This window comes from Fukomys damarensis, unplaced genomic scaffold (genome assembly GCF_012274545.1).
Source record: "Fukomys damarensis isolate Sample0158 unplaced genomic scaffold, DMR_v1.0_HiC HiC_scaffold_19, whole genome shotgun sequence".
NCBI lineage: Eukaryota > Metazoa > Chordata > Mammalia > Rodentia > Bathyergidae > Fukomys > Fukomys damarensis.
This window is the reverse complement of record NW_022900931.1, coordinates 46,964,577-46,991,330: the sequence shown is the minus strand read 5'-3', so window position 1 is coordinate 46,991,330 and position 26,754 is coordinate 46,964,577. Positions and strand designations below refer to the sequence as shown.

The 26,754-nt window shown below is 43.8% G+C and overlaps 2 protein-coding genes across 3 annotated transcripts in view; both read left to right on the top strand.

Moving 5' to 3' along the window:
- Ufc1 (ubiquitin-fold modifier conjugating enzyme 1) overlaps positions 1–21,251 on the top strand; it is a 23,519-nt gene extending 2,268 nt beyond the window's left edge. Inside the window, exons 2-7 of one of the 2 annotated variants that reach the window (XM_010616620.3) lie at positions 17,256–17,416; positions 19,425–19,492; positions 19,716–19,779; positions 20,202–20,278; positions 20,522–20,612; positions 20,798–21,251. In XM_010616620.3, coding sequence (XP_010614922.1) covers positions 17,294–17,416; positions 19,425–19,492; positions 19,716–19,779; positions 20,202–20,278; positions 20,522–20,612; positions 20,798–20,878 — 504 coding nt within the window. In that variant the 5' untranslated portion in view covers positions 17,256–17,293 and the 3' untranslated portion in view covers positions 20,879–21,251. Of the gene's footprint in view, positions 1–17,255; positions 17,417–19,424; positions 19,493–19,715; positions 19,809–20,201; positions 20,279–20,521; positions 20,613–20,797 lie in introns of those variants that run through there. The other variant, XM_033765695.1, reaches the window with a different exon arrangement.
- Positions 21,252–22,010: 759 nt separating this feature from the next.
- The window catches only part of Usp21 (ubiquitin specific peptidase 21), a 6,418-nt gene continuing 1,674 nt past the window's right edge, over positions 22,011–26,754 (top strand). Inside the window, exons 1-8 of the mRNA XM_033765691.1 lie at positions 22,011–22,212; positions 23,035–23,655; positions 24,441–24,500; positions 24,665–24,785; positions 24,989–25,100; positions 25,296–25,451; positions 26,111–26,175; positions 26,410–26,513. Coding sequence (XP_033621582.1) covers positions 23,056–23,655; positions 24,441–24,500; positions 24,665–24,785; positions 24,989–25,100; positions 25,296–25,451; positions 26,111–26,175; positions 26,410–26,513 — 1,218 coding nt within the window. The 5' untranslated portion in view covers positions 22,011–22,212; positions 23,035–23,055. The remainder of the gene's footprint in view (positions 22,213–23,034; positions 23,656–24,440; positions 24,501–24,664; positions 24,786–24,988; positions 25,101–25,295; positions 25,452–26,110; positions 26,176–26,409; positions 26,514–26,754) is intronic.

Below are 26,754 nucleotides of genomic sequence, written 5' to 3'. Positions count from 1 at the left end.
AAAAAAAAAAAAAAAAAAAAAAAAAAGCCACCCCCACTTTTTTACGTATCAGGGATCGAACTCAGACCTTGCACTTGGGAGGTAGACGTGGTGCCACTGAGCTGAGTCCTTGGCCCAGAAGAGCCCTTTTTATGACAAGGACAGTGAATGAAGAAGAAGAGCAATAATGACAAAAAACAATCAGAAGAGATCGCTTCAACAGGGTAGAAGTTGACAAGTGTCAGGTAAGGAGGCAGGGAAAGGAAAAAGGCTTTTCACTCCAGAACCCGGGTTTCTGGGAAGATTGTCCTAAGCATCAAATTCAGATCTCAAATTTTCCCCTTCTCCAAGAATCACTGGGCAATCCAGCCCCCTTCTGTTGTGCCTTACACATCACATTTCCCAGTCCCAGTCTTTCAGTGGCTCTTGAAATTGATACCAGCTTGATCTGAAGCCACCAATTTTACTGCAGTCAAGAATGCTACCCTCAGGCCAGGGATTTAGCTCAGTGGCACCTACCTGCCTCCCAAGCGCACAAGGTCCTGAGTTTGATCCCCAGTACCAAAAAAAAAGAATGCTACCCTCCCAGCTTTTACTATTGCCCTATAGCTGCCACCAATAAAAATCTTTTTTTTAGAAATGTTAAAAAAAATTAAAAGTGAGAGTGTAAGTAGGAGCAAAGAAGACTAAGAACTATGCACATTTTTTGGGTTTTCCTAAAACTGCTCAGGATGATAGTAAGAGTTGACTCAAAGAGAAGTATTTAATAGGTGTTGCAGTCCTCGATGTAAGGACTTACACCACTTGGTGTAAATTTCAAAGATGAGTTTTTGCAAGAAGGTAGAAGCACAGTGGTCTGAAAGTAGCAGTGTGTAGCAAAGAGAGGGTTTTTACAGGAATGGGAAAGTATAATCTCTAGGTTGAAGAGGAGAAAATCCATTAGAAAAAGCCGGAGGGTAGAGCTCAGGGTAGGGCTTGCTTATAGGAGTCACTGGGTTCAACCCCGAGCACCCAAGAAATAAGAAAAAAAAAAAGTCAGCCTTGGGGGCCCACACCTGTAATCCTAGCACTCTGGGAGCCTGAGGGAGAATCAAAATTCCAACCCAGTCCAGGCATCTTAGTGAGACCCTGTATTAAAATTGCTGGGCAAGGTGGCACAGGCCTGTAATCCCAGCACTTGGCAGGCTGAGGCAGGAGGATTCCTGCAAGTTTGGGGCCAGCCTGGACTTCATAGTGAGACCCTGTCTCACATAAAAGGGGCTGGGGATGCACCTCTGTGTGAAGGCTTTAGATTCAATCCCTGGTACCACAACAACAAAAAAAGTCAAGTATGTCTTCTACCTCTGACCATTTTTTCCTTCTATACCCCACTGGAACTGTTCTTTTATTCACTTTAGGCTCATTTTATTCAGAGAGCATTTATTAGCCTTTCCTAGAAGAGTGGTCATCAGGATAGAGGTAGCTGTGAGGTGTTTAATGTAATGTATCCTTTATTTGCCCACAAAAGAGAGGTAGACACAGGGACTTTGGCGGGGGTGTGTGGGTAGCTGTGTGTGTGGAATTGAACCCAAGGCCTTTGAGCTGAGATATATCTCCAGCCCTTTTTTATTTTTATATTTTGAGATAAAGTCTCACAAGTTGTTAATTGCCCAGGCTGGGCTCAAAACTTGTGATCATCCCTCAGCTTCCCAGAGTGCTGGGATTGCAGGCATGTGCCACCATGCCCGGCTTCAGTTGTGCTACTGCTCATAGTAGAATGATAATGATTTTTTTTTAAAAGTAGGATAATATCCTTTCATATCCATATTCTGAAGCAGTTTGACACCTAGCAGTTTTGGCATGGTGGTGGTAATTCCTTTCCGTGAGCCACTAACCCAGAACATTTAGAGGATGAGAGAAAAGAGACTGTGCTCAGAGGCACCTCTGTAGTCAGAGTGTGTGCAGTTGCTCATCACAGCCTATGGGTAAGATAATGCCTTCTGAGCTCAGAATAGGAAGCTGAAGGAAAGGCTGGGATTTGTCTTCATTAGGTTTTCTAAAGTAACCTGCTGCCGGACATGGTGGTGCGCTCCTGTAATCCCAACACTTAGGGGCCAGAGGCAGGAGGATCGCTGTGAGTTTCAGGCCAGCCTGGGGTACATAGTGAGTTCAAGGCCAGGCTGGGCTACACAGTGAGATCCTGTCTCAACAAACCAAAAAAAGATAATAGTAATAATGATAATGATAATAATAATCAGAAAAAAAAAATCAGCTTCCTGTCCAGGACTGGTAGGACTCAGTCCTTTTCCCTGAGATCCGACCTTAACAACCAGTCTTTCCAAATTCCAAGCCTTGAGACAGTTGCCTCACCACCTGTCCCTTAGTTCATCCATTTGGAGGGATGCTTGGGGAACCCTGGAGGTCCACTCATCATGAAGCCTTGAGATCACAGCATCAGAAGAACTGAGCAGATTTCCTGAGTTGGAACAGAGGAAATAGGAGCTCCACCTAAGGAATGACTGCGTACAGATGGACACTCATGTCCATTGCTCAGAAAAATGTTTCCAGCTGTTTAGGATTTTTTGGTAAGCCATAGCTAGGCAGCTACTCTTCCTTAGTTTAAACTCTGCAACATTTGTATAGTTAAAATGAAACAAAACCTTGAGGCAGGAGGACCAAAATAAATTCAAGGACAGCCTGGCCAACTTAGCAAGACCCTGTCTCAGAGTGAAAGAGAGAGGCTGGGTGTGGAGCCCTTGTCTAGCAGACAGGAAGCCCTGGGTTCAAGCTGGGAGGAGGAAAAGGAGGAGAAAACTTCTCACCAGAGGTTTAGCTCAGTGGCACTGCACCTGCCTCACAAGCACAGGGTCTGAAGTTTGATCCCTGGTACCAAAAGAAAATTTGTCTCTTGCCTAATGTTCTTTTCCCACCCTATTTGCTTCAACTAAAAAATTGGGGAATCTCCACTGAGTTTGAGAATCCTATGTAGGTTCTTTTGCCTGTCACATCCCTTCTTAGCAGTCTCTGTCTCTTCCTCAGCATACTCCATTCCCATTTTGCCTCTTCTTTCTCTGGAACTTCCCCCCACCCCAGTACTGAACTACTGAGGGTGGCACCCAGGGGAGCTCTACCGCTGAGATACATCCTCAGCCATTTTTTTATTTTGAGACAGAGTCTCATGAAGGCACTAAATTGGTTCAGCTTCTATTTGCAATCCTCCTGCTTCAGCCTCCCTCAGTGTTGGTATTACAGGTGTGCTCCATCACTCACCAGAACTTTTAACATGGCAACCTTCAACTTCCTCTCCAAGTACTCCTCTTTCCACTATTTCCTACACTTTCCTTCCCAATGCTCTGTAATTCTCCATGATTAAAAAGGGCATTTTTTAAAAAGCTAGATTAGTGGCATATATCTGTAGCTCCAGCACTCAGAGGCTGAGGCAGGTGGAGCACCATGAGTTTGAGGTCAGCCTGGGCTACATAGTTTAAGACCAGCCTGAATTACATAGGGAGACCCTGTCTCAAAGCAGACAAACAAAAAAACTTTCACACACTGGTCCTGTTGTTTCCTCTCTGAATCAACAGGTCATATGCACATGTCAGTTCTTCAAATAACTACCATGTTTCCACTAAATACTTTTTTTGGGGGGGTGCTGGGAATTGAACCCAAAGCCTTGCTGTTTATCCCAGCCCATGCCATTTCTCAGCTTTGACAGAATTATTCTTTTCTCATCAAACATTCCGTCAAAGAAGTTTCTATCCTGTTAGACTGTTGTCACAAATATTTTCATGATTCTTCCACACCTCCCTCCAGTGCTGGGCATTTAACCCAGGGCCTCACACATGAAGTGGTTTACCAGTGAACTATACCCCTAACCCTGGGTTGAAGTTTATCCTACGGGAACTTACTAACCTGAAAGTTTGTTTTAGTTTTTGTTGTTGCTGTTGTTGTTTTGGGTTTTTTTGAGACAGGGTCTCACTATGTAGTGAGACTGACCTGGAACTCACTGTGTAGATCAGGCTGGTCTCAAACTCACAGTGATCCTCCTGCGTCAGCCTCCCGAGTGCTGGGATTACATGCGTGCGCCACCATGCCCGGCCTGTTCTAGTTCTTGATTGTCCAGTAACTCTTAAGATGCACCAGTTACTCATTTTAACTCATGATCGGACTGTCTGTCAGTCTCAGTTGAGTTTCAAACCTAGCTATAAGCCCTGCTGCTGTGGTTCCTGAATAGAAGCATAGAGGCCATTTGCTGAATATTAATTATGTGCTGTCCAAAAGTCTTCCTAATTTGTCCCCTTCATTCTGAAGCTGTGACTTCACTAATGTGCCTGGGCAAGTTCTTTAACTTCTTTAAACTGGTATAACATCCACAGCATATATCACTGTTGTAATGGTCATATTAAATGGTGTATAAGAAGTGTTATATAAGGCCTAGTGTGTGGTAAATAATCATATTTCCCTAAAAATAAATCTGGGTCTTATATTCATTTTTTTCTCCAAAAGGTGCAGTAGGGCTTATTTTAAGGGAATGTCTTATTCATGTACAACGATCTATATTCATGTACAGAAATCTACATTTACTCAAATACAGTCATGTCATCTTCTGGATCACTATCGTAACTCTCCAAACCCTGAGATCCACCCTGAATTTCTTGCAACTCCATTTCCTGTAGAACCATTGGCCCCTATCTCTCATGTCCAACAATAGAGCTCTCCTTAAATGAACACTTCTGTCCATGTAGCATTCTTGTAGTGTATCATTATGACAGGCAATGTATTGAATTATGAAGATTCATGTTAGATGCAACCATGTCCATCTGTTTTCAAGTGCAGCCCCTTATTTGTGCCTTATGTCTACTCCATTTGATTATTTGGCAGTAAATCTTGAGTTCATCTATTTACATGGGCGTTTACTTCTCATCCAAAGACGCTTGGGTATTCCCAAATTCTTAATTATAATTTATATATCATTTATTTTTAAGTATTAATGTCAATACAATTTATATTTATATATTATTGCTTTATAATTCAATACATCTTTTTTGTGTTGCAATGGATATATACTAAGTGTGTTTGACTGACCATCATAATTGGTGCTTATTTTGGGGGTAGAGCTTATATTACCACCATCTGGAAAAATCATGCTAGGGCTTTTTTCCAGTGAGCTCTTATTTTCAGGGTAAATTTCAGTTGGGCATGGTGGTGCATGTCTGTAACCCCAGCGCTAGGGAGGCTGAGGCAGAGGATCACTGAGTTTGAGTCTGGCCTGGACTACATAGCAAGACCCTGTCTCAGAAAAACAAAACAAAAAGCCACTACTAGTATTACAAGTTTCACTGTTCTTAGCAATTTTAATTCAACAGGCTTTTTATCAATGACTCTCTGCCGCCCCCACAAGGATGACTTTTTCCAAATTCCTTGTTACTTTACAGCCATGACAAATAATAGTCCTGTCTGATTAACTCCACTAATTAAGATTTAATCAATTTTCTTTTGATTTCTTGTTTAATTAACATGCTGAGGCAAGAAGATCTTGAGTCAAAAACCAGCCTGGGCTACACAGTGACCTTGCTTCCATAAATGAATGAATGACACGCATACATACATTCATACTAACAAAAAACAGTGGGTTTGGTGGCACAGGCCTGTAATCCCAGCACCTGGAAAGTTGAAGGAGGAGGATCGAAAGTTTGAGCCCACCCTGGACAATTTAGCAACTTAGTAAAACTGTTTCAAAAAAATAAAAAAGGACTGGGACGTAGCCCAATGTAAAGATCCTGGGTTTACTCTCCAGCACTGAACACACACACACACACTGAAAGATATAATGGGGAATAGAAGACCCAGCAGTAGTGGTATATAACTGTAATTCCAGCAGTTCAGGAGGTAGAGGCTGAAGGCTCACAAGTTTGAAGCCGGCCTAGGCAATTTAGTGAGACCCTATCTCAAAACGTAAAAGGGCTCCTGGGGAGCCAGATGTGGCGGCACACACCTGTAATCTCAGCACATGGGATGGTGAGTATCATGGCGAGTTCGAGATCAGCAGAGGCTACCTAGTAAGTTCAAGTCCAACTTGAACTACATAACGAGATCTTGTCACAGCAAAACAAAACAAAAAACATTTAAGAAACTGGCCAGGGTAGGAGCTCCATCATAGTGATAGAGTGCTTACCTATCATGCAAAAACCTAAAGAAAAAAAAAAAAGGAGCCGGGATGTAGTTCAGTGGCACCCAGCCTTCCTGACAAGGCACAAGGTCATGAATTCAATCTCCAGTACTGGGAAAAAAAGAAAAAAAAATGTTAAAACTGGTTAGATTGTACTATAAAGCAAGTTTCAACTAATTTTAAAGAATTGAAATAATACAAAGTATGTTTCTTGCCCACATGGGAGTTAAACTAGAAGTCAGTAACAAGGTCACTAGAAAATTCCTATCTTTAGAAGTTAAGGTCTGGGCATGTCATCACAGGCCTATAATCCCAACACTCAGAAAGCTGAGGCAGGAGGACCATCACAAGTTCCAGGCCGGCCTGGGCTACACAGTGAGTTCAAGGCAACCTCAACTATAGAATTAAGACCCTGTTTCAAAAAAAAAAAAAACATTAAATTTTAAAAATAGAAAGGACTGGGATGTAGCTCAGTGCTAGAGAACCCCTGAGTTCAGTCCGCCATACTGGAGATGGGGGTGAATTTGGGAGGTTTTCATACATCTCAAGACCTAGAACATTAGACCCAGAAGAAGTAAAAGAAAAGAAATATAAGCCCAAGGACCTGAGTTTGATCCCTGGTACTGAAAGAAAGGAAATATACACAGAAGTATGCCTGGAAGCAGACTGGGGAGGTAGCTCAGTTCAGTGGTGGGGTACTTGCCTAGCATGTGTGAGATCCTGCTTCAGTCCCCAGCACCTAAAATAAAAATTCAAGAATCTTGAGGCAAGAGTTCCATATGACAGCACTGCCAGCATGGTGGCATACACCCATAATTCCCACACTTCAGAGAGGCTGAGGCAGGAGGATCTCAAATTTGAGGCCAGCCTGGACTACATAGGGAGAACCTATGGGGTGGCTGGGGTAGTTCCATATGTCAGTATTTACTGGACATGTTAAAAACAATGAATAAGCAAGGCTTTTCACTGCAGCATTATAATAGCAAAAGACTGAAAAATCTACATATCCATCATGAGCTAAGAGTAGTCCCAGCTCTCAAGAGGCTAAGGCAGGAGGAGCACTGTGAGTTCAAGGCCAGCCTGGGGTACATAGTGAGTTCACGGCCATTCTGAACTACATAGGGAGACCCTGTCCCAAAAAATATATATCAGAAAATAAATAAATATCCATCATGAAGGTCTCATTGAATCTAGACAACAGGATACATTTGCCAGAGGATGAGCAGAAAAGAGGAAGAAGGGAAGGAAGGGGAAAGACTGAGTTCTATATCCATTAACATGGAACAGTCTTTACGATACATTTATTCAAGGAAAAGGGGTGCATAAATGAGTATAATATGCAGCCATTTACCTACAAACTTTTTTGGGTTTTTTTGTTTGTTTTCTGGTACCCGGGATCCAACTCAGAACCTTGCACTTTTGAGACAGGTGCAGCACCACTGCGCTAAATCCCCAGGCCATATGTTTGCTTTTTGAGACAAGGTCTCACTAGGTAGTTCAGGCTGGCCTTGAACTTGTGATGATCCTCCTGCCTCAGCCTCCCAAGTATTGGAATTACAGGCATGTGCCACCACACTCAACTCACATGAACTTTTTAAACTAAATGTGTGTACATATTGGTGGGCCTACAGAACATATCTGTAAGGATAGACAGAAACTAGCTGGGGAGGACTCCCTTCGGGAAGAACTAAGCTGGTGGGGTTTAAGTCTCATCGCATATGCTTTGTACCTTTTTAATTTTGAGCAGATGTGTATCACCTATTCAAGTCACCTGCTCCTGCACTGGGGATCCAAGCCAGGGCTTTGTGTACACTAGGCAACTGCTGTACCACTGGGCTACACCCCCAGGCCCCAGAAGTAGATCTTTTAAACCCATGTATGAAATTTTGTGTTTAACATATTTGTTTTATAAATATTTTTGTTTCCATATAGCATATTGCATAAAACTAATAGACTACTGGAGTTCCAAAAATGGTCCCCTAAGAACTGGTACTTTGTCTTTTGAAAGGCCTTGTGAAGTGAGTTAAACAGAAACATCCCCCCCAATAGCCTGTGCCTGAACTTTACCCCTTTTCCTCCCCAGACTGCTTGTTCAAAGTGTTAAATTAACCAGCACAGAGCTTACCTTGTGGTTAAGAACAAAGGACAGAACATGTTATACTATGGCCTTAACCATAGAGAGGAATTTCCTGCTGGATCCCAAAAATTGGATTTTTTTTTTTTTTTTTTTTTTTTTTTTGGTACCAGGGATTGAACTTGGCTCCTTGCACTTGCGAGGCAGGTGCCAGGACCACTGAGCTAAATCCCCAGCCCCCCAAAATTGTATTTTAATCTAACATGCAGTCTGCTTCTGTACCCCTGTGTGCTTGCTCAAAGATGAAATCATGACATTCTATTTTATGGAGCAGGAGCTCACCCTTTGGTTGCCAGATATAAAGGACTATTTTTTTTTTTTGCCCTTTAGACAGGGTCTCACTGTGTAGTTGAGACTGACCTGGAACTCACTATATAGCCCAGGCTGGTCTCGAACTCACAGCGATCCTCCTGCCTCAGCCTCCCGAGTGCTGGGATTACAGGTGTGTGCCAGCACAGCCAGCAAAGACTTTTAATTTGGACATCTTTCATGGCATGATTCTTTTCGCTGAAAGGGCTGTAACACTTGAACCCTATCTTTTTTTCTTCCTCTTCCTTCCCAGGGAGAATATTTTGCAGTTTCCTTATCTGCCTGACTGGCTCCACCTAAAGGGGAACACAATTAGCTACAGTCTTCTTATTGAAATTTCATCGTTTCCCGAGAAAACTATAAACACATAACATAGAAAGAAACACCAAAACCTCCCAACAGTCCTGAAAGATTCCTGTCACACACCCTTTGTCTGCTATTTCAGCCCCAGATAGAATCATTTTCAAACCAGGCCAAACAGACTTTGTTCCAGGCCATTTGTTCTCCAAGCCCGTTGAGTCCCCTAAAGTTCCTGACATTCCTTATCCCCTTCCGCAGAGAGAAAAGGGTGTGTGTTTCTGAATTGCTGGGACAATAGTAAGTGATCACACTCCTATGATTTTCTCCAATGTTATGATTTCCCATTTCACATATTAATAAATTGCATGCCTTTTTCCCCTAGTTGATCTGTTTATTTTCAATACATACCATCAAACCTTTAGCAGGGTGGAGCAAAAATTTCCTCTCACCCCATAAGACATGAGTGCTTTGTAGGAGCTCCCCCACTTGTTATAAATAATGATCTGGATACTTGCTATTATTATATAATCATGTACTCCCTCACGCCCTCCTGCCTTTACATGTGCTCCTTGGTCTGTCCCGGATCCATACTTCCCCTACTCTCCCCTTGCCTGCATGTCTGCTGTACTCTTCCTGAGGATTCCAGTTCAATTCCTAGCATCTTTATCTGACTCTCCCAGGCATAGTTACTTAAACAATAAAAGTTTCTTATTTCATGGTAACTATCCATATATTACCTTCTCTTCTTCAAAAAATGTCTTTCCATCTTTGTTAACCAATCCCTCTGACCCCTCTAACCCTCACCCAGATCTTGTTTGCTAATAGGTAGAGGTGAAGGTCTTACTGACAGAGTCCACAGTTCAGAGTCCCTACAGATGATTAATGCCTCAGAGGGTCCTGTGCTCACTTCAGCCCATTCAAGAGAAGGGCTTGTTGTCATCATCACGTGTGCTCCTGCAGCTTCACTGACCTCGATTCAGAACCACGGTCTCCTTGTGTTTTCAGAAACAAGTTCATGATTAATTGCTGTCCAGCCTTTAGGGCCATCAGTACCTGGCCCAACCCTACCTCCACAACCACCCCACCCCCTCAGATTCCTGCTGCTAATTGCTTATTGGTCTGAGGTGGTAAAAATGCCTGTCAATTGACTAAGGATGTGATTTGTAGAGCCAGACTGCATGAGGCCTGTCAATGAGTTTGAGAATTACTCAAAACACGAATGATCTAAATCCTTAATTTAAAAATAAATATTTTCAGTGAGGCATATGTGGCGGTCCAGCCATCACAACACGAACATGCCTGAGTTGGGGAGTGAGGATTGAGAAAGGAAAGAACACTCAAGCCTGAGTGGAGACCAAGAGAAGTTGATTTATTTCACAGAAACAGCTCCTTTTAAAGGCTCACATCAACAAGAAGCTTTTAAGGGCACACAACAACAGGAAGCACCAAGCAATTGTTTTTATCTTTATGTAAAGACCGGATTTCCTGACTCTTACAGATAATATCAGATCTTTGGCTAACGAGTTCCTGTTACCCCAGAGTCAAAGAACAAAGCAAGCATAACAGTGTCCTTGAAAAGTAACAAATGTTACATAGATTGTGTAGATGCCTTAATTGTACAGGAAGAAGTTATTTTCCAAATGTCAAACTCCAGTGGGCCATGACTGGGCCCCCACATATCCCCCTTTTTATTATATTTAGAGCAGGGACTTTCCCAGCTCAGCAGAAAGACTGTGCCTGACTTAGGTGAGAAATGTCCAGAGAAATCCCTTGTCATCAAGCCATGAGAATTTTGATACTCATGCCGTCTTAGGTTGGATATTTCTCCACACTTCTCTTACCTGTCTTTGACTACCAGCCTCTGCAGGGGTTAGACCGTAGGTATGGGAGGCTTAATGTGTAATTGTAAGCCATGAATCTTTCCTTCCATGTGCAAAGATGAACTCACCATGCACACTAATATGGGTAATATAACACATCCTAGACATACTCTTATCCCAATTGCAATAACAGGACCTAACAATAGGGTAACTGATGCCATGGAGGGTAAGACCTCTTTTAACTGATTGATAAAACAATGAGCAGCTTGTGCCACATCAAACTTTAAGGAAAGGGCATTCTGTAGATCCAAAATATCTTGATGTAACTATTAAATCTAGGGAGGTATTTTGATTATACCAAATACCTTTTAAATGCCTTTGTATTTTACTCCAATCATAGATGGAATCATATAGCTTATTGGTTACACAAATCCACTGATAACCAGAGTGACAAATCAATCGAGAACAAACTTTCAGCGCCCGTATTTCTTATATCATAAGAGTAACTTCATCATATAATACATTTATCTTTTGTTTTAATCTTTGATCGAAATCTACTTGAATAGTTACAGTATGAGTCACATTTTTAGCTAAAACATTAACATATTAAGCATCCCGAATTTCTTGTGCCAAAGCAACTGTAGCAGTTGTGGCTGTAGCTATTACAGTAATAAGGGCTACAATCCCCACGATAACTAATCCCATCACTCTTTTTTTGTCTACTTAATGCTTTCTCAATTACCATAAACATTCATAATCCTTGATCTACATACCAGGTTTCATTAAGTTGAACAGGTATCATAACAAAGAGAGGTTGCCTCAAAACCATCACAGAATGAAAGGAAGTCATCATTTTTGAGAATATACAGTTGGTCAATTTACAATTAAAACAGCTGTTGTTATATTCATTATCAGTTTCATAGACAATCTCTGTATTTCTTACTAATAACATATAAGGAGCATTAACACAAGACATTATCTTTTTCTTTTGTTCTTTGACTTGAGATAACACAGTATTTATGGTATTTCACATATTAAAGGTCCCTATGTTAAAAACATTGAAACTAAGGCTAGTAACTTTGACATCTAACCATAAACATAATTTCTCCCAACGCAGCAGCAAGTTTCCAAATGTTAGTCTGAGGAAAACCTGAATTTGTCCACCCAAGTCCTGCAGATAAGCTTAAATCCAAGTGATTAGTCCAAAAACTTTTGAGATGTGTCATTAAATTTTCTTGAGGTATAGTAACATAACACCTCTTCCATAAAATAGTAGTATTGCTTATTTTTGTTTCTTCACATAAAGGTAATGATTGTGGAGGTTACTGTCCCATGATACTGGATGTAGATTTGTCAGGATGATCCACATGATGAACCAATCTCTCCAGCAGCCATCGTGCTCCATCATGTTCCTGTGAGAAAATGCAAACATATCCTCGACCCCATATTAAAATGGGATTGGGTCCATACCATTGACCAGTTAAGGGATCTTTCCATTTTACCAAGGTATATGGAGAGCCTTGTGGATGCCAGAATCTTTCTGCTGCTGAATGACCATGCTTATAAATTTGTAAAAAATTTAAAATATAGGTAGCATGATTTAAATCATTTCTGGGTGAAGAGGGGTACAATTCCCCCTTTTTTATTTTTTGTAGTTACACCTTTAATAGAGGGGAACAGGGGAGAATACCTGGATCAAAAGGTTATCATAAACAATATGTTGAAAAACCTGCATAGTCAAACAACATGAATACATTTTTGTATACCAGAAAAGTAGCAGTAATAATTATTATACTTATATGAAATCTTATGTCCTGTAATGTAGCTTTGTATCAACAGGATCTTCCCTTTTTTTTTTTTACAGAAAATATTATATTTTGAAGATAACCATCATAAACATTACAGTAACATATTTAGAATTCAGACCTTTGATGATAACCAATTTAAACATTTTTAACAACATATTTAACAAGGCATATCTTTTTATAAGGCTGTGAAAATTATTTGGGCTCCCACTAGTGAAGAAAGATTAGAATAAATTTTCTGAGCAGCTGCTTATTTACCAACAGAAGTGTACCCAAACTTAAAGTTTATATTTAATTATCTTTTGTTTTTTATTTACTCCTATAAAGCCAGATTGTAGAAATCAACAATCTACTTGTATTTGACGTCATTTTGACCAAAAACATAACTGGACAAACACTTTTGAACATTTAGACAGACAAACATATAAGAATTTAAACTAGAGTGCATTCAAATGGTTTTGACCAATTAAATTATAAAATCTTTAGTTACTACTAGTCAGAACTTTTGCAGGTCAAAATTAACAGAGATCTCTTGTAGAATTAGGGTTAAAGGAATGAAAACTCTTCTTGACTGTAAATGTAAACCTTTTTATAACAGACTTGAAACCAACAAGCAAACATAAATAAATCATTTCCACAAACCTTCTCTACATACTTAGGTAAAGACAAGAGGAACATACAAAAACCTTTCATGTTAAAAGTACAACTCTTACTTATAGCTTTCCTAATATTTTTCTATCTCATTTACTATTAACCTTCTATAACAAACTTCAGCTTAAAATGTCCTTTTTCTGCTTTTAGATTGTTACATCTTAAAATTTGACTGGCTGCCAATAGAGCAGTATTAACCTTGAGTTTTTTAGAAAAGAACAAGTTAACCCTATAATCGCAGTTTAAGAATTTGCAATGCACAAGAAGTGTTACCAAATCTAAATAGTTTTCACTAGCAGCTGATTGTCACAGAGCAGAAGTTTGAGCAACTCCTAGAGGAGCAAAAGAGGCCAAACAGAATGAAAGACAAAGGCTTACAAAAACCAAACCAAAAGAAGAACCAGGGACTCTGTTGGGGAATCTCCTTAATCTCCTCTTCTGAAACCAGAAGAACTCTCAACCAGAGGGTCTTAAGGAGGGGAAAAAAATCAACCTCCCTCCCTGTACACAGAGATACAGAGTTCCTACCACAGGGGCAAAGGATGTGTCTGGCCCCTGCAGCAGGGAGTCCACTGGCATGTCTGCCTGGACCTCCCTCCCTGCCTCCAAAATGATCCGGATCACAAATTACCGATTCAGACATTAACAGGAAGAGAAAGACACAGAAGCAAAGAAAAGGAAACCAAGGACAAATTACTTCTACAAATTCTAAAAAATTACACAATTGCTGGTGTCCTACTCTAGCACCATTGACATACAATAAATGTTTAAACATATGTACAAAAAGCATGCAACTCTTGCTAGCTCCCATTTTTAATATTTACAAGAAAACTCATTGCTCCTCTTTTGCCTTCCTTTTGAAGGTCCTCTTTTTTCTTTTTGTTGAGATCTCCTTTTATTCTTTATCCAGCAGTGTCCTTCACTGGATCCCTCGATACTCAGGTCCCTGTTCAGGTCCCTGTTCGGGCACCACTTGTGGCAGTCCAGCCGTCACAACACAAACATGCCTGAGTTGGGGAGTGAGGATTGAGAAAGGAAAGAACACTCAAGCCTGAGAGGAGACCAAGAGAAGTCTGATTTATTTCACAGAAACAGCTCCTTTTAAAGGCTCACATCAACAAGAAGCTTTTAAGGGCACACAACAACAGGAAGCACCAAGCAATTGTTTTTATCTTTATGCAAAGACTGGATTTCCTGACTCTTACAGATAACATCAGATCTTCGGGCTAGAGTTCCTGTTATCCCAGGGTCAAAGAACAAAGCAAGTATAACAGTGTCCTTGAAAAGTAACAAATGTTACATAGATTGTGTCGATGCCTTAATTGTACAGGAAGAAGTTATTTTCCAAATGTCAAACTCCAGTGGGCCATGACTGGGCCCCCACAGGCATGGTGGTGAATCCCAGCACACTGGAAGATGAGACAGGAGGACCACAAGTTTAAATCTAGACTGGGCCAGTTTATAAATTTAGTGAGACTCTGTCTCGAAATTTAAAGGGAGGGGTGGGGACGTAGCTCAGAGGTGTAGCGCCTGCCTGGCAAGCAATGTCCTGAGTACAATCCCTGGTACCTGGAAAAAAAAATTTAAGGGAGTGGGGTCCTGAGGAAGTAGCTCAGTGTGAAGGCCTTGGGTTCATCCTCCCAGAACTGGGGGGAAAAAGAGTTTCTAATACCTTACGTATCAATATTTATTAAATTTTAAAATACAGAAATATAGCACTGAACAAGACAGATAAACAATCCCTACCTAGTTTGAGCTGCCAGGCTATCAAGACCATGAGACAATAAGGTATATTCAGTTTCCATAGGTGAAGTACAGAACTTTCAGGGCTGGAAGTCTTAGGCCTGCACGTGGACAAGGGCAGTTTTGCACTGATCACCTTTATGGTTTGAGAATCGTAGTAAGATTTTGTTTGTAAACCTGGCCCCACTACTACAAAAAACTGCTGTGCCAGTTCTTCATCTGAATTTCATCCTGAGAGCTCACAAGGTGGATTATGACATTGTACGTGAAGTTTCAACAACCAGTTCACAGAGTTGAAGTAACTCAACAAAGTCTTGTGAGAGTCAAGTTGCAAAGCTTTATTTCAAATCTCTGCTGTTTGTATCACACCACAGTGCCCTACAACCAAAATGGAATAAATCTTGTTTACTGATGATCTCTAGTAAAGTTTTACAAAGCTTTACCTTAACTGTAGCCAATATCCAATATTCTCATGAAAGAGATGTACAGCATACTAATAAAAGACAAAAACTACACTTAACGTGGGAAAAAACTTTGAAATATATCCAACATCTACCTATGATTTTAAAAAAAAGTACACCTCAACAGAGAAGGAATAGGGAGTCGGGGATGTGGCTCAGTGGAGCAAGATCCTGAGCTCGATCCCCAGTACAGCAAAAAATACACAAATAAATGAACAAAAGGGAACTCCCTCAACCTGATAAAGGGCATCAGTGCAAAATCTAAAGCTAGCATCATACTTCACAGAGACTCACTGATTTTACCCCCTAAAATCAGAACAAGACAAAGCCAGATGAGTGGGGCACACCTGTAATCCCAGCATCCCGGGAGGATTACAAGATCAAGTCTGGGCTGGGCAATTTAAGAATTTAAGTAAAGCCTATTAAAAAAAAAAAAAAGTCCGGCATAGTTGCACACACCTGTAATCCCAGCACTTAGCTGAGGCAGAGCGATCACCAAGAGTTCGAGGCCAGCCTGAACTACACAGCAAGACCATGCCTCAAGAATAAATAAATAAATAAATAAATAAATAAATAAATAAATAAAAATAGAAGGTTTAATAAATAAATAAATAAATAAATAAATAAATAAATAAATAAATAAATAGAAGGGAGATTGGGATGCACCTCAGTGCAAAAAACCTTGAGTTCCATTTCCATTGGGGGGGGCATGGCGACCAGGTGGGGGCCGGGTACCACAAGACAAAAATAGCTAAACATTTATTCAATATTATACTACAAAATTTTTGTACTTAAGTTTTAGCCAGGGAAATTAGGCATAAAATGGGTATTGAATTTGTAGATGGGCCATAAAATTTGATGATTGACAGAACTGGATCCAAAATTACTACCACAGGTTGTAAGTTACAAAATTTTACAACGGAAGCCCGTCCTGGTGGGCATGCCTGTAATTCCTATCACGGGCTATATCATTGTTATTGTTATATTACTGGTATATCACTAGTTATAAAACGACACAATTCCTTCTTGGATGAATTAATTCCAAGAAGTGTCTAGGATTTAGTCAGTTGAATGCCAATTCTGGGATAGACTAAGACAAATCTTATAACTTCTAAACTTTTTTGGCAGTTATTAAGAATTCTCATTCGGGGGCTGGGGATTTAGCCAAGTGTTTCCAGCGCCTGCCTATAGGCCGTGAGTTCGATCCCTGGTACCAAACAAACAAACAAAAAAGATAGTAAATGACAAACTTTAGGTCGGGCGTGGTGGCGCATGCCTGTAATCCCAGCACTCGGGAGGCTGAGGCAGGAGGATCGCTGTGAGTTCGAGACCAGCCTGGGCTACATAGTGAGTTCAGGGTCAGCCTGAACTACAAAGGGTGACTCTGCCTCAAAACAAAACAAAGCAAAACAAATTCTCTAGTTCGGCTGTGTTAAATCTTCAGGACAGCAACTGTACATTATACTTAGATAACTATCTGTTTAACACCTTTCCATAAGTGCTTTGGCCTCTGTTACCCCAGCTGCACTATACATGTAATTAAGAAAGTTTCCCTGACGCAGAAACACTTGAATGTGCGTTTTAGGAAAGCAGCGCCTTGAACAGTGCCAGAAGAGCCAGAAATGTTAAGGACCCCCCAAATTTGGGAAAGTGTCAGAGGGTTTTCTAAGTGCGTCTCTGAGCATGAACGGAAGTCACTCAGAATCGTTCCCGGTGATTTACTGATAGGTGCCATCTTCAGGACAGAATAATCCGCTGCCATTCTGGTTTTCCCGATGCACCCACAAGCGGGTGACCAGGTAGCAAATCTGTGTTCGTTGCGGCAGATAAAGATTGTAGTCACAGAAGTTCTTAACCAACATCTTCCCATAATAAAGATGGCGACGCCCTGACCGCACGTTACAGGCAACACCACTTCCGCACTTCTTGTGCCCTGGTCCAAGATGGCTGACGAGGCCACTCGCCGTGTCGTGTCTGAGATCCCCGTGCTGAAGACGAACGCCGGACCCCGAGATCGGGAGTTGTGGGTGCAACGACTAAAGGAGGAATACCAGTCCCTTATCCGGGTCAGTTGGGCGCCTATGGTCGACTGCGTAGCAAAGGGGTTGCGGGTAAATCAGGTGTCCCCGGAAATAGGCTCCGTGTAGAAGCTCCTTCCGGTTTTTTCAATGTAATTTATAAATTCATAGAAATGGAAAGACTGTGGAGTTGGCAGATTTAGGACATGTATTGAAGAGGAAGCAAAAAAAGTCTTGGATTAGGAGTATAGTGGGGCTAGACCTTGTAGTTTAAACAGCAATATTTTAGAGTTAGACCTCCCCAGAAGGTGACGTGTCTCTCTCCTGCTGTAGTGGATGCGAGAGGTGATGGGTACTTCTTAGAGCCCTAGGCCTCAGCACACCTCTTTGCTCCCCGCTTCAATTTTAGTGAGGGAGGAACGCGCACTAGCGCTGAAAACTCAAAGAGGTATTAGTCGTGGAATTGGGGAGTAAAGCTTATAGATAGAAACGAGCCATCTTCTCATGTTCCTGCTATTGGAAGAGAAGAACATTTTTCTTCTTTGTAGTGTGACCTCTGTCTGCTTCAAAGGCCAGCAGCTCTACTTAATGTATTCCGTTTTCAAAATTTTTTAAAACTGTGACTCAAGAAACTAGGGAAGCTACAAAGCAGAATAAGGTGGTACTGATGTAGACAAAAGCATTATGGTAGTGTTTATGTGGCGAGAGAATCAAAGAGAAATGGTTACTATGCTTTGAAAGCATGAGAAATAATTAGTCCACCTTGAATATGGTCAGGGAAGGCTTACTGAAAGTGATAATGCTTGGACTAAGACTTAAAGGATAAGCATATTAGCTTGAAAAAACAAGGGTGAGAGGAGGATACTCAGGGCACAAGGACAGCATAAACAAAAGCATAGACAATAACGATGGTGTCAAGTATACAAAGAAGTAGTTTAGAGTTGCTAGAATATAAATATGAGGCAGGGAGTGGTGAACAACGCTGGGGAGATAGGTTTGAGAACTTGAGTTTTAGAGGCTTTGAGATATGCCAAAGAAATTTAAGATGAGTAGTAACATGATCCAATTGAGAGAAAAATATATTTGGCAGGAGTAAAACTGAAGGTAGAAGGCAAGTTAGGCTGTCATTAATTCACGAGAAATGATGATCTAAATGAGATAGTTGTGAGGATAAAGAGAAGGGAGATTTAAGAGTATTCAGAAATCAATAGGACAAAATCAGTATGACATTATGAAGGATCACTGGAGAGCAGTGGGGAAATCAAGGATGATTCCCAGGTTTTTAGCTTGGGTGATTAAGTGAATGCTAACACTGCCAACTAACACTGGGAATGCAGGAAAAGAAACAGGTCTGAAGAGATAGTATAAATTCTAGGTGGAAGTTCTGAGCTTCAGGTATCTATGAAATGAAGGTAAAATTTTTTGAACATTTATTTGTTTTTTGTTTCGTTTTGTTTTGTTTTTTGGTACCGGGGATCGAACTCGGGTCTTTGCACTTGCAAGGCATTGAACATTTATTTGGATACTGGTGTCTAATGTTCTGAGGAAATGTCTGGGTAAAAAATTAAGATTTGGAGCCATGTATAGTAATGAATGCCTGTAATCCCAGCACTAGGGAGGCTGAGGCAAAAGGATCACTGTGAGGTCAAGGCCAGTGTAAACTACACAGTGAGGCTCTGTCTCAAAAATCAAAACAACAACAAAAAAAATGATTTGGGAGTCATTGGCTCATGAGTGAAAATGGAAACCTGGGCCATATGAGGTCATCCAGGGACAAAGTATAGCATGGAGTTGTGGGCTGAGGGTGGACACTATCAAAAGTAACAAAAGATGATCACTGCAAATCTTCTGTGCCTGCTAAACAGGATGGGACCCAAGCATTCTCTTCTCTGGGCAAGCCCCTAGTTTACCAGTATAGCCTTGTCTTCAGTTTTTCTTATGTCAGAAAAGTTAGGGAAACATGCTGAAGAAGAAAGTAATCATACTTTTCTTCTGAGGGGAAGGGGGCAGTCCATGGCCCTCAAACCCTGTCAAAGATTTCTTCCTCTACTTTCAGTATGTGGAAAATAACAAGAATGCAGACAATGATTGGTTCCGACTAGAGTCCAACAAGGAAGGGACCCGGTAAGCAGACTATCTTGGGAAGTATAGGGTGGGAGACTTACTTGGCTTAAGCAATTTGGCATCCCAAAGCCCACTGCCAGAGTTGCCATACACCATGTTAGCAGTCTACTTCCACACCCCAGAGCTCCCCAGTTCCTAATTCAGGACTCTAGTAGGTTGGTGACCTAAGTCACTGAATATGAGAGGAATGAACAATTGGACTGAGGTTTGGTCTTTATTACAGGTGGTTTGGGAAATGCTGGTACATCCACGACCTCCTCAAATATGAGTTTGACATCGAGTTTGATGTGAGTGTGTTGGAATGGGAAATATGAAGGTTAGTAGAAGGGGAAAGATTAGATGATTGTTACAAGCCAACTTTGTTGGGGGGGGCAGTAGGGATTGAACCCAGGAGCTTCAAATAAGCTACCTCCCCAGCTCTTTTTTATTTTTTATTTTGAGACAGGGTCTTGCTAAGTTGCCTAAATTGCTCAGAAAACCAAAAAAATACAAAGACAAATAAAGAAAACTTTAAAAATGGGAGGGGGAAGTTGAGGTTTGAAGCAAACAGTTATAGTTACTAATTTCCATATCTAGAATCCTGGTATATACATGCCACTTGAGGAGTTCACTGAACATTTTAGTTCCACCGATAAATATGTATGTTTAATTAGATTAGTTCCTCTCTATCCTGATTCTCTGTTTTATTAAGACTTTATAATTCTTCCAGATTCCTATCACTTATCCTACTACTGCTCCAGAAATTGCAGTCCCTGAGCTGGATGGAAAAACAGCAAAGATGTACAGGTAGGACTGAACAGGAGATACGAAGGAACCAGAGTGCCTAAGGGAAGAACTTGAAAGGTAGATTTTCCCAGAGTCTTCTGGCTTTCAAGGGCTCCAGACCTCCCTCTGCCAAGCCTGGGCAAAGTACTGAACTGATTTTTTTCTGTATTCTGAGCAGTAGTAGTCTTCTGTGTTCCCAGAGGCTGCTGCTATGCTGTATGGTAAACTTTGCCTGTCGACACAATTCTCTTATCTCTCTTACAGGGGTGGCAAAATATGCCTGACTGATCACTTCAAACCTTTGTGGGCCAGGAATGTACCCAAGTTTGGACTAGCTCATCTCATGGCCCTGGGGGTAAGTTTAGTATATTTGGTAAATTGGGGTGGGGGCAGGGCTGAGCAGCATAAGAAAAGTACCTGGGAGTCAACAAGGAACACAGTAACTGTTGTCCCTTTGGCATGTTCCCCTACAACCTCTGCAGAGATGGAATGGATGGAACTCACTGTTAGTAGTCTCATGGGGTCTTCCTTGCATTGCAGCTGGGTCCGTGGCTGGCAGTGGAAATTCCTGATCTGATTCAGAAGGGTGTGATCCAGCACAAAGAGAAATGCAAGCAATGAAGGCAGAAGCCACTCAGATGGGATACAGGGACCTTTGCTAGGCCATGTTTCTGTTTTCTTGTGCATGGCTCTTCTTACTCACCTGACTGCTTTCCCCCCTTACCCCTCTACCTCTGGTTGTTACCAAGTAGCTGCCACAGGCATTGCTGGGGGGAACAACTAGCAACACACTAATGACAAAGTTTCTAAATTAGGCTATACAGGAAGAGGAAAGACTTGGGCTTTGGGAAACCAAGAGGCAATTTATATCCTCTCCCCATGTAGGAAGATAGAGGCCTTGATCCTGGAGTCATGGGGGAAACTGAAAATGAATACATAGCCTTGTGGTTTCTGAAGATAATCTATCAATAAAAGCTGCTTCCTGTGGTAGCCTGTGGTTTTCATTGGTGGCTTTTGTTGTTGTTTTTTGTTTTTCGAGACAGGGTCTTTATGTAGTTCAGGCTGACCTTGAATTCACTGTGTATTTCAAGCCGACCTCGAATTTATGGTAATTCTGCCTCAGCCTCCTGAGCGCAGATTACAAAGTGTGCCACCACTCTTAGCTTCATTGGTGGATTTTAATAGGATGAGCAGGCTAAAAGTGGAGGCACATGAACAGTTATACTAGAGAAGTGAAAGCAAGATGCCTTCATCAGGAGCTGGAGAATGAAAGATTTGCCCTCCCTTCTGCTGAGATCTGCCTTTGTCCTTCAGCAGTGAAGCATGTTTTGCCCCGTTGTGTGAGCCTGCAAGGAACTTGAGGAATAGTTTTACAGGTCCAGCATTCCCTGCCTTCTAGGATCTTCTCATCTGTATGCAGAGTGCTAGATGCTTCTTCACTGATCTGCAGGCTGGACCCAGGCCTGCAGCTTGCTACCGTGGCACCCTGCCTGACCAGGAAGGATGTGTGCTGCAAACCTCATGACCATTTTTCAACTGTCAGGTCCACATCCACAGCATGGGTGACTGGAGGCTAGACTTAAAGGACTCGCTCTGGAGCAACGGTTTAAAGACTACTCTGGCCCAAGCTGGGAACTAGCGGTTCTAAAGTTGGCTTCGTTTCCATGGTGTCGGCCGCGGAGCCGTGGGGGCGGGCTCACGCAAGCGCGGAAGAGGCCAGTGGAGGCGCTGAGTGTGGGTGCGCAGGCGCTTTGAGAGACAGTGAAGCCGGTGGCCAGTGGCCGGGCGGGACCAACAAAGATGGCGGCGGCCCTTGTGGCGGGAGCGACCTGGGCAACAGCTGCGGTTAAAGCTGCAGCCTGGCCCACAGGGAGGCTCCACGGGGGTAGGAGGGGGTGGCCTTGAGCTGGAGCCTGGCCCCGGCTGGCCTCCCCCGCTGCCTCAACGGGGGACAGGTATGAGCCGGGGCATCATGGTGGGGTTGGGGGCAGGGAGCCGAGAGAAGACTGCTCTAGACCCCAGAGGATGTTCTGCATAAAGGCAGAGGCTTCTGGGACCCGATGCGGCCTGGGAGAACTGGGCTAGAGGGACAGCATTCCGGGGCTGCGAGGAATACGCTACCGGACCTTGTAGCCAATCAGCGGCCTCGGCCTTTCTGCCCTCGAGGGGGGCGGACCCGGGTAAAGCCCTGCTGTGGTCGGAGAGGTGCAGAGATTAGGGGTCTAGGAGTTGTGCATCCTCCAGCCCTAAGTATTGCTCCCTGAGCCCCAATCCATGTCGGAACTCGGAGGTGGGGGAGGGAATGGGTTGCAAATCACCCAATCTGCTGCTTCTGCAACCCAGGCGGGCAGGGGTTTGAAGATGGAGTGCTGTCTTTGGGGTTGTTATCCTTGCGTCCACACTAACATTTGACCACAGGTTTAGGGCACATCCCACTTGACTAGATAGGAATGAGGGGGGCTCTTGTTACAGGTTTATAGATTGTAAAGACACTTGAGATTGAGGCCGAAAGGCTTTCCAGTAGATCTGTACTCTGTGGGGATGAGGTGGGATATAGAAAGGGTCAAAGTCATGAGCTGCTTAGTCATTTAGTCGTTTGTTCACTCAAGGGATACTAAGTATTTTCTTTGTGCCAAACACTATGCTAGGTAATGGGGATACAATGAGTGATTTGATAGACATGATTCTTGCCCTCAGAGCACACAGCAAGTGATATGGTAGTCTAGGTTCTCATATTCCTCTATAACTCAAATGTTGACCCTCTCTTCTCCTCCCAGGACCAGCCTGTGGTGTCCACAATGCCCCAGGCTTCAGAGCACCGCCTGGGCCGGACCCGAGAGCCACCTGTTAATGTCCAGCCCCGAGTAGGATCCAAGCTACCATTCGCCTCCCGAGCCCGCAGCAAGGAGCGCCGCAACCCAGCTCCTGGGCCAAACCCCATGTTACGACCTCTGCCTCCCCGGCCAGGTCTCCCCGATGAACGGCTCAAGAAACTGGAGCTTGGACGGGGACGGACCTCAGGCCCTCGTTCCAGAGGCCCTCTACGGGCAGATCATGGGGTTCCTCTACCTGGCTCACCACCCCCAACCGTGGCTCTGCCTCTCCCATCCCGGACCAACTTATCTCGTTCTAAGTCTGTGAGCAGTGGGGACTTGCGTCCAATGGGGATTGCCTTGGGAGGGCACCGCGGTGCTGGAGAGCTGGGGGCTGCACTGAGCCGCTTGGCCCTCCGGCCTGAGCCACCTACTTTGAGACGCAGCACTTCTCTCCGCCGTCTTGGGGGCTTTCCTGGACCGCCCACCCTGCTCAGCATACGGACAGAGCCCCCTACTTCCCATGGCTCCTTCCACATGATATCTGCCCGACCCTCCGAGCCTTTCTACTCTGATGACAAGATGGTGAGGACTTGCCAGCACACATAGCTTTCCAGCCTCATGCTCCACTATGTCTCCGGCTTGCCATCTATTGGCTGTCTTGTCCCCTTTTCCCAGATTCCTTACTCTGTCCCTTATGACAGCAATAGACTCTTTCTTCTCTCTCTCTCTCTCTTATTTCTGGGGCCTTTTAGACCCTTTTCTGAGTTGTCTGTGACTCCAAAGCATGGTGTGCCATTTCAGTCCCCAGAGAATTAACCCAACTATTTAGAATTCTTCTTTGAGTCCCAAGACCCTTCCTTTCCCTTACTGCACCTTCTCTCCTAGGACTCTGTCTAGGCCTAATTAATCTCTGGAGCTAAAGTGGGGCGGGATCAGCGCATCTGAGCTAATGTGGTTGCCCATTTCCTGAGCTAAGTGAGCCAGGCTGACTACAGTTAGAGCCAGCAGGAGCGGGTGCAGGAAAGGGCCACGGGGGCAGGAGGGGGCTTTGGGGGTAGCAAGGTGGGAGTGGGGAGCAGCTGGGCAACCATGCCAGTGCTTGGGGAGCTGCCCCAGGAGCTGCAATGCCGACTAGTTGGGCGGAGGAATAAGTGGGGAATAGGTAGGACAGCCATGGCTGAGTCTGTGGTGCACTCGGCTGTGATGGGGTTACTGCTCATGACCAGTGAGGTAGGGATGCCAGTGAGGGAAACGGGGTAGAGGGTGGGCCTGGATGGATGCGGGGAGGCAGTGGGTGGCACGCTGTCAAAAAAGTCCAGTGTCAGTCAGATGGAGAGGAAGCTACTGACTGTACTCTGACCTTCCAGGCTCATCACACACTGCTTCTGGGCTCTGGTCATGTTGGCCTCCGAAATCTGGGAAATACAGTAAGCCATTCTCCTGTCCTTCGTCTCTAAATAGATGTGAAATGATGCTAGGGGTGGGGAAAACCTGTGGATTTGGGAAAGATGTGGAAAGAGCACTGAAGCTCTCCTAAGGCTCCTTTGCATCGGACTGGAGAGATAACAGCAATGTCCCCGCTGCTCCCCAGTGCTTCCTGAATGCTGTGCTGCAGTGTTTGAGCAGCACTCGGCCTCTTCGGGACTTCTGTCTGCGAAGGGACTTCCGGCAAGAGGTGCCTGGAGGGGGCCGAGCCCAAGAGCTCACTGAAGGTCGGGTAACATCTGCTGTTCCCTTTCCCCAGCCCCTTGCAGGTCTGTCTGCCAGTGCTCGTGGTCCCAAACCCTCAGTCCAATAGTTGTATCCACTTTCCCTCTGTTGCTTTTCCTAGGGGTTATTATTATTTTACCCTCTGAACCTCTTCCTGCCTCTTTGAGACATTGATTATTGTTCCCCTTCACTCCCACCCCAACAGCCTTTGCAGATGTGATTGGTGCCTTGTGGCACCCTGACTCCTGTGAAGCTGTGAATCCTACTCGATTCCGAGCTGTCTTCCAGAAATACGTTCCCTCCTTCTCTGGATACAGGTGGGAGAGCTGGAGGGTGTCCGATTTCTCTGTCACTGGCCATATCTGGGGGTGGGCCAAGCTGGGGCTCCTGCAGCACTGTTCTGAGCCTTGATGTCTTGTCCATCTAGGAAGTAGGGATCCACGTCTGGGCAGCGGATAGTCTCTGGGGACTTGGGGGGCGGTCAGCTGCTCATATTCTCTGCTTGGCTATAGCCAGCAGGATGCCCAAGAGTTCCTGAAACTCCTCATGGAACGGCTGCACCTTGAAATTAACCGAAGAGGCCGCAGGGCTCCGCCTATCCTAGCCAGTGGTCCAGTTCCCTCTGCACCCCGCCGAGGAGGGGCTCTGCTTGAAGAACCTGAGTTAAGGTAAGGGTTGCTTCCCTTCCCTTCTCTTCCCAGTAGTCATTGTCCACATCCATCTTTCGTGGAACTGAGCTAGTTAAAATTAGAGGAAATCCTTTAGCATAAGAAATGGTTTGAGAAACAGTGTGGAAGAAGGAGGAGGGAGGCTGATAGATGCAGATGGAGACAGAAGACAGTGCAAGATAATGTTTCCGAATCCAGGGAGGAGGGGATAATTAATTTACAGCAGAGTACATAAAAAGGGCTTGAAGCCAGGTGGAGGAAAATAGCATGTTCTTCTCTTGTGTACATTCCTTTCTTTTTCTCTTATTTTGGATTCTCCTAGAAAGTTCCTGAAGCATTACTCCTTTAACTAGAAATTTAGGGAAGGATGATGTTGGGTATGGTGATACAGGCCTGTAATCCCAGCACTCGGGAGGCAGAGGCAGGAGGATAGCTTCGAGTCAAAAGCCAGCATGGGATACATAGTGAGTTCAAGGCTAGCCTGGACTACATAGCAAGACCCTGTCTCAAAAAAAAAAAATTGAAATTAGGGAAGGAGCTGGTGTGTGGGTACAAGGCATACAGGGCTCTGGATCACTGCAGCAGTGTTGGGGGGTACTGAGTGTTTCTGCTATCTCATGGGTAACACACACACCCCGACTCCCCTTGATCTGTGGTAGTGATGATGACCGGGCCAACCTAATGTGGAAGCATTACCTGGAGCGAGAGGACAGCAAGATTGTGGGTATGGAATGGGACAAAGCAAGGGGGAAGAGTTGGGGGGCTGAGGGAAAAGTAAACTGATGCTATCAAGGGGCATGGGAACAAGACTGGATGATGACGTGCATTGGTGTCTACTTGTTAGGAGCGTTGGTAGTGAGAAAGGAGGGTAAAGTAAAGGGGTGGGAAGAGATAGGATTCCAAGAAAGCATCTCAGGCATCCAGCAGTGACTTCTTCTGCCCATTTGTTTCTGTCTAGATCTGTTTGTGGGCCAGTTGAAAAGCTGTCTCAAGTGCCAGGCCTGTGGGTACCGCTCCACAACCTTCGAGGTTTTTTGTGACCTGTCCCTGCCCATCCCCAAGGTGGGATTCCAGAGGATTCCAGGGGTGGGTGGAACACCGGTTCTGTGACCCAACCCTACCTACCCCCAGTGTGTGGGTGGGTGGGAATCCTTCGGGTCTCTTGAGCAGAACTGAAGCCCACATTGATTAAGAAGAGTTAGAAGGGAAATTCAGGGGCCAGGGATGTGGCTCAGTGGTTCTGTTGCCTGCCTCGCAAGAGCAAGGGTCTGAGTTCAATTCCCAGTACAAAAAAAAAAAAAAA